Consider the following 6,696-nt stretch of genomic DNA (forward strand, 5'->3'; position numbering starts at 1 on the left):
AGATGAACAGACATAAATACCCTCTTGTGACTCAGATGTGAGCAAAATATTGTTACACTCCTGACTATGGATTGACAATTAATGAATTAACACTTTAATGGCCACACCAAGAAAAACCATTGAAACTGTTTTTCTTTGTATTTTTTATTCCTTTGACCAAGAATAACAATAATTCAAACTGAATTTAAATAGACGCCTCTCCCAAATGGTTACCTCTAATCAACATAATCGATGTAACACATACTCACCCTATCTATGTTTTCATCTTCTTTTACTTTTCCTTTCAGCTGGGTCGCCAGAGCAGATTATCTGCTTTCATTTTCACCTATCCTCAGCATCCATCACTGTCACACCAACCCTCTTCATCGTCTTTTTCACTATATCCGTAAATCTCTTCTGTGGATTGCTCCTGATTGGCATCTCCACATTCAGCATCCTTTGTCCACTATATCTCCAATCTCTCCTCTGCATATGTCCAAAGCATGTCAGCCATGTCTCTCTAACTTTGTCTACAAACTGTTGAACCTGGGCCATCCCTCTGATGTACTCATTTCTAGTCTTGTTCACTCGAATGAAAATAGGAACATCTCCAGCTCCTTTCCTTTAGTCAGTGCTGCGGAGTAGCCTTCAGACTGAAAGTAAAATCACCATAAAGGAACATTTTGACTTATTTAATTGTTAATTTGTTATTTTAATTTTATTTTTGCTTTTAAGATTTTTGCTTAAAATGTGTGTTTATGTCTAAAACATTTTTTATAATGTTCCACATGTTCTTTATACAGCTAAAACTTTTACATCAGCAAAAGTGCCATTTATTATTCCCTCATCAACAATATACAGTATTTCCAAACTATGTACATTATTTTCCACCAATTATCCATATAGTTGAATTTTTTTAAGAGTTGGTTTTAAATGTGGCAATTTTAAGAAGTGTTTGAACATGCTAAATGAACTGTGTAAATCTCTGTAGATTGTAAATTTAAAACTTTCTTAAAAACTCTTTAAGAAATTTTGTGAGGAAAAAACTGCAATGAATTTAATTATTTCATTAATTAGCAAAAATGTATTTATCTCTTAAAATTGAAAGTAAAAATCCTCATTTAAGAGTGCTTTGGGATCCACATCGTCTGGAAATCCTGCTATTTCCAAAAGCAGCATGGATACAAACTCGGTGTAATACACTTGAGTCCCCGAATAAAACAGATGGAGTTGTATACCAGTCTTATTTAAAGGACTGCTTTTATTCAGTCACAGTTCTGTGTAACAGAAAGCATTACAACATTAAAACATTCAATTTTGTACCAGTCACTAGGAAACTGTTACTTACTCTGTACTCTACTCTAACTTTGTACTGTCCACTTTCTGTTGTAGCAAAACAAATTTCCCACACGTGGGACTAATAAAGGTTATCTTATCTTATCTTACTCTCATACTGATCAGTTGGCCAAACAATAATCAAGCCTGAAAGTTACAGTGTCTTGAAAAAGTATTCATACTCTTTGAACTTTTCCACATTTTCTCACATTACAATCACAAACCAAAATGTATTTTATTCAGATTTTATCTAATAGACCAACATAAAGTGGTGCAAAATTATGAAGTGGGAGTAAAATGATACATGGTGTTAAACATTTTTTACAAATTTGAAACACGTGGCATGTATTTGTATTCAGTCCCCTGAATCAATACTTTATCAAACCACCTTTACAGCTGCAAGTCTTTTCAGGTATGTCTCTACAGACTATATTTTTTGCTCATTCCTTTTTTCCAAAATAGCTTCAGTTCGGTCAGACTGCATGGAGAGCCTCTGTTAACGGCAATTTTCTAGTCTCACCAGAGATTCACAATAATAATTACATCTGGACCCCTGTTTGAGTCATAATCCTTTTGCAGCCTTGAACAGGTTGAACATCATGTGGCTGCCACCACCATGTTTGATGGTGGGGATGGGGTGCAGTGTTAGTTTTCCACCACACAGCATTTTGCAAGTAGGCATGTCAAGCCTGTCAGTTTAGGTGGATGAGCATGCCTTGGTAGTTTGCAGTTGTGCCACACTCTTTCCATTTTCAGATGAGGCATTAAACATTGCTTTGTGAGATGTTCAGAGTTTGGGAAATGTTTCTATAACCTATCCCTGCTTTAAACTTTTTCATAACTTCATCCCCGTCCTGTCTGGTGCATCCCTTAATCTTCATGATGCTTTTTATTCACTGATGATCACCAACAAATCTCTGAGACCTTCACAGAACACCTGTATTTAAAGTGAGATTAAAGTTCCTACACTCTTTTCATTGATTACAAAACTCCTGAAGGCAAGGATTTTATTAAGCAGTAACAGCATAACGGGGATATGAATGCTTTTTTATACCACTGCTTAGTCACCATTTGTTCTGCTTTCCTTGTTTTTACTTTTTGTTCTTAAATGTTTGTGCTGTTGATGATGTTGTATAGATGTTTTTAATTATGTTTGTTTACATTCTTTGCCAGGTTTGAGTTTTAGGCTTTATGTTTTATCTTTATGCATGTAATAATAAGGCTCTCTTTTTTCAAATCTAAGAATTTTTTTCACTGCAAAGATAATTAAAGACTAATTTTTCTGTCAAAAGAAGAAAATTGAGCAAACCAGAAGACAGGCTTCAAGTTGCAACTGAAACCTGGAGACCAGTAGACCTCATCAACGAAATTTACCGGCTGTAAGATGTTTTAAATGGCTTGTTTCTAAAGCTCTTTGCGCATCTTTAACAACAAGTAAAGTAATTTAATTAAATACTTTTGGTCCTGTGGGTGTATTGTAATATTGGACACAGAATTTCTGATTATAATTAAAAATATTACTCTGGTCTCGGTGTGTCCCTAAAAAGCCTGAAGAAAGTGTACAAGAGAAGGCCTAAAAAAATCTAAATCAAATGAATATTATCCATGGAATTATATTTGTCATGATTTTTTTTTTTTTTTACGCCAGTGAAATTATTTCTGTTCTCGGCCGCAATTTAATTCCTCACGTGTAACTCAGTTTCCGCAGTACCCTGAAGTGGCCATTAAAGTGACCAATCACATTAGGACCCCGTCCTCCTTTGGGCTTCGCGTCCACACAGTCAAAAGTTGTTTTTTCGCGAAAGCAGGATTTCTCGCAGAGAGCTATGCGAAAGCATAAAACTGGCGTAGCGCATGCAAATCAGACAGTCTCCCGTGCGCAATGGCTTCTTTCTGCACGTGGCTGCTGAGTACTAAACGTTAAATTTACACGCAAGGGATTTAATTGCACCCGTGAAATGAAATTATTTGCTTGGTTTATTTGTTTTGGGATAAATATAATTCCATAGAAGGTCTGGAGAGAGAAACAACAGTGAATATCTACAGCCACCTGTAACATATATTTATCATATTGGTACATCAAACAGCTAGACAAATGATACGTGATATGGGAGAAAATCCGCAACGGATATCCATCATGTAATGTATTTTGTTGTTTTACTGTAGCTTTGTGTGACATATAGTGTTGTGGAAAAGTCTTCAACCACATCTCATTTCGTATATTTTGCTGCCAGGGAGCAACAGAATTGTGTTTTTTGAAATGTTCTTATCTCTTAGTTCTCGCATTTTGCAACATATTTCTCTTTGTATCGATCAAAGTTTGTCTTTGAAACTTTTTTCAAAGGAATGCATTTTTTTTAAAATTCAATTAATCCAAATTTGACAATCTTGATTAAAATTCAATTCCTGGAACGGGTGAAGTCAAGTGGCTGTTAAAACGACTGTGCCCTTGCCCTGCATCCCATCTCACAAAGTCATGTTGTCAACAGCTCCCTCTAGTGTTAGAAGCTCTTTATGTGCGGTTTTGACGGTTTTTTTGCCCTGCATTCTACGTCAACCCAGGCAAAGCGAGAAACATCCGACCAGTACTGATCCTTTAACACTGGTTTACTTGGAGTTGAAGCGGTAGGACATACTGAGGTCCTGCTTTTAGTATCATACGCGCAGAAAGCTTCTCAAACTCTGCAGCTGAAGCTCTTTATGTGAAGTAAGTGCATTTGTTTGCATATATCAGCCCTCCTACAATATGTCTTTTAACATTATGAACATTTTACTGGCAGCCATAGAAGTTACTGATAATTCTGTCTACTTTCTGTTTGCAATAACTGTGTGCGCAAGCTTAGCTGGTTTTGTAGAAGCTTTATTTTAACAACGGTAAAAAGGAAAGCTGGGAGGCAGTTTTATAGATTAAAAATGTGTGTGTGTGTTTGTGTGTGTGTGTGTGTGTGTGTGAGAGAGAGAGAGAGAGAGAGAGAGAGAGAGAGAGAGAGTGTGAGAGTGTGAGAGACTAAGGAGAACTGTACTTTCTGTCTATGTCAGCCGCACAATTGCTAAATCACAACATGTGAGTTGTTGTATGTTTTGCATTCACTATAAGCTGGGCTTACCAAAGGGAAACGGAGTACTGTACTTTCCTTTTATGTCCACTCCACGATTGCTACATCACACCATATGAGTTGTGATGTGTTTGTGTATGTGTTATAAAGGCTCATCTGGGCTTCCCAAAGGGAAATGTCAGGGAACTGACTTCACTTTTACCCAGAGAGAAAGAAAGAGAGAGGAATCTATTCTGACATAGAGCTTCTGAGGCACTGCAGCACTTTTGTCTTCTCTCTGTGTTTCAACACATGTGTTTTAACTTTTTGTTTTGGTTCAACAGAACATGAATATGAGTACAGATGATCTGGATGTGTACAGTGGAATTGACTATGACCCTAACATCACCTATGACTATCCAGGGGATGAGTCTTTTGTGAAAAGAGGCAGTGAGGCAGTGTGGGTCCCTGCTCTGTACTCCATAGTGTTTTTTGTTGGAATCCTGGGAAATATTATTCTCCTGACAGTTCTGGTTCAAAAGAGGAGACTGTGGAGCATATCGGACACCTTTATTCTCCACCTGAGTATCGCGGACATCCTCCTCCTGTTAATGCTGCCCTTCTGGGCTGCACAGACAACTGAGCTTTGTGACTGGTTTTGGGGGATTTTCAGCTGGGTCTTTGGGGTCGTTTTCAAGGTAAGGACCAGATGTTGTGTGGAACAGATAGAGACTGAAAGTGAAAGTAATACATTTTCTGTGAAGCTGTGAGAAAGTTGTTTTGGCTTGGATTATATTTGGCTGCACTCTGTCATTTCCAGCTCTTTTGCAGATTCTTGGCAGAACATGCAGAACAGAATCATTATACTCAACAGGATGACACGTGACATCCTCTGAGTACTTAAAACATGTTTAAGATGAGAACAAGATTAGATACAGAGGTTTAGAGTAGGACAGAAGTGAAAGTGAAGAAGTCGAGTGTAATTTTTATAGATGTTAGAGGTTTGTGTCTTACACTAAAAGTTCTCCCTGTCTTCTTCTAGCTCAACTACTACTGTGGGGTCCTTCTGCTGGTTTGCATCAGTCTTCAAAACTATCTGTCATCCATCCGTGGAATCCAGTTATATTCCCACGGGAGGCACTGGTTAGTTCACATCAGCTGCCTGTTAGTCTGGCTTATCTCTGTCCTCCTCACTGCACCTGACTGGATTTTCCTGGTGGGTAAAAATAATTACACAGAAGATAATACTTGTGTTAATATCTACCCTCAATCTGGAACTGACTGGCAGTTGTGGTCACGCCTGCTCCACCACATATTTGGCTTGGTGGTACCTGCATTCATGCTGATGATCTTCTCACATATGCTATGGCGGCAGTGCAGCTCTAATGGGGCCCGAATCCAGAGAAATGTCACCGTCATCCTGTCTCTGGTGGTCGTATTCTGTCTGTGTTGGATGCCGTACAACTTCATACTTGTTTTGGACACTCTCCAGAACAGACTTCAGAAACATCCTAACAATTCACATGAAAGTTCTGAAAGTTCACTAAAAACCCTTCTCACGGTCACCTCTGCGTTAGGCTGCCTTCACGCCAGCCTGAGGCCTCTGCTGTATCTCGGCCTGTGTGGAAACTTCAGGCAACACTTACTGGCCATGCTGAGATGTAGTAAAACTGAACCAAAAGGCTCACTCTGGGATCTTGGTGTAGGCCAGAGACAGCAGCCTGACCACGGTCAGGATCAACAGCAAGAGCTGAAACAGGTGACGGTTGTAGAGAATCCGTTAGCTTATTGAAGATGAAAAGAGAAATATGCTCTCTTCTGACTCAGATGTGAGCAGCATGTTGTTTCACTCCTGAGAGGATATGAATTCAATCTCATGTCAACGCATGGAGGACTTTATTCTGTGTAACTGACAAGTAGATATTTATCTACAAAAACTACTTTCACATTTCACTATAATGCTAAGGTTTTGGAGATCCATCATGGTGACTCATACTAATCCAAAAGCACAAAATGTAGCTCTTTCTTATTATTTTAAATAAAAATATATAGTTTTTTTTTAATCAATAGTGAAATATCTGTGCTGTTAGTGAACTGATTTTAACACATTTATCATTAAGCTAACGCTGTAATCATTGAAAGTTGATATACTGCAAACTGTTATCTGTGATAGTATTACTGACTTCTTACATTAAACAACACATAAACACTTTTTGTAACTTTATTGCCATAAACATAGTTTCATGTTTCTTTTTATGTCATTGGTGGGCAACTCCAGGCGTCGAGGGCCGGTGTCCTGCAGGTTTTAGATATCATCCAGGGTCAACACACCTGAAATTAATGATTA

At 38.1% G+C, this 6,696-nt stretch overlaps 1 protein-coding gene across 1 annotated transcript; it reads left to right on the forward strand.

The window, feature by feature from the left end:
* Positions 1-4,696: 4,696 nt before the first annotated feature.
* LOC308405960 (C-X-C chemokine receptor type 3-like) lies at positions 4,697-6,141 on the forward strand (the record flags this gene model as incomplete). The annotated part of the gene is made up of 2 exons (XM_080896778.1): positions 4,697-5,047; positions 5,392-6,141. The coding sequence occupies 2 exons, from the start codon at positions 4,697-4,699 to the stop codon at positions 6,139-6,141; spliced, it is 1,101 nt and encodes a 366-aa protein (XP_080752904.1).
* Between the last annotated feature and the right edge of the window lie 555 nt (positions 6,142-6,696).

This window comes from Rhamphochromis sp. 'chilingali' (genome assembly GCF_963969265.1).
Source record: "Rhamphochromis sp. 'chilingali' genome assembly, chromosome: 11".
NCBI lineage: Eukaryota > Metazoa > Chordata > Actinopteri > Cichliformes > Cichlidae > Rhamphochromis > Rhamphochromis sp. 'chilingali'.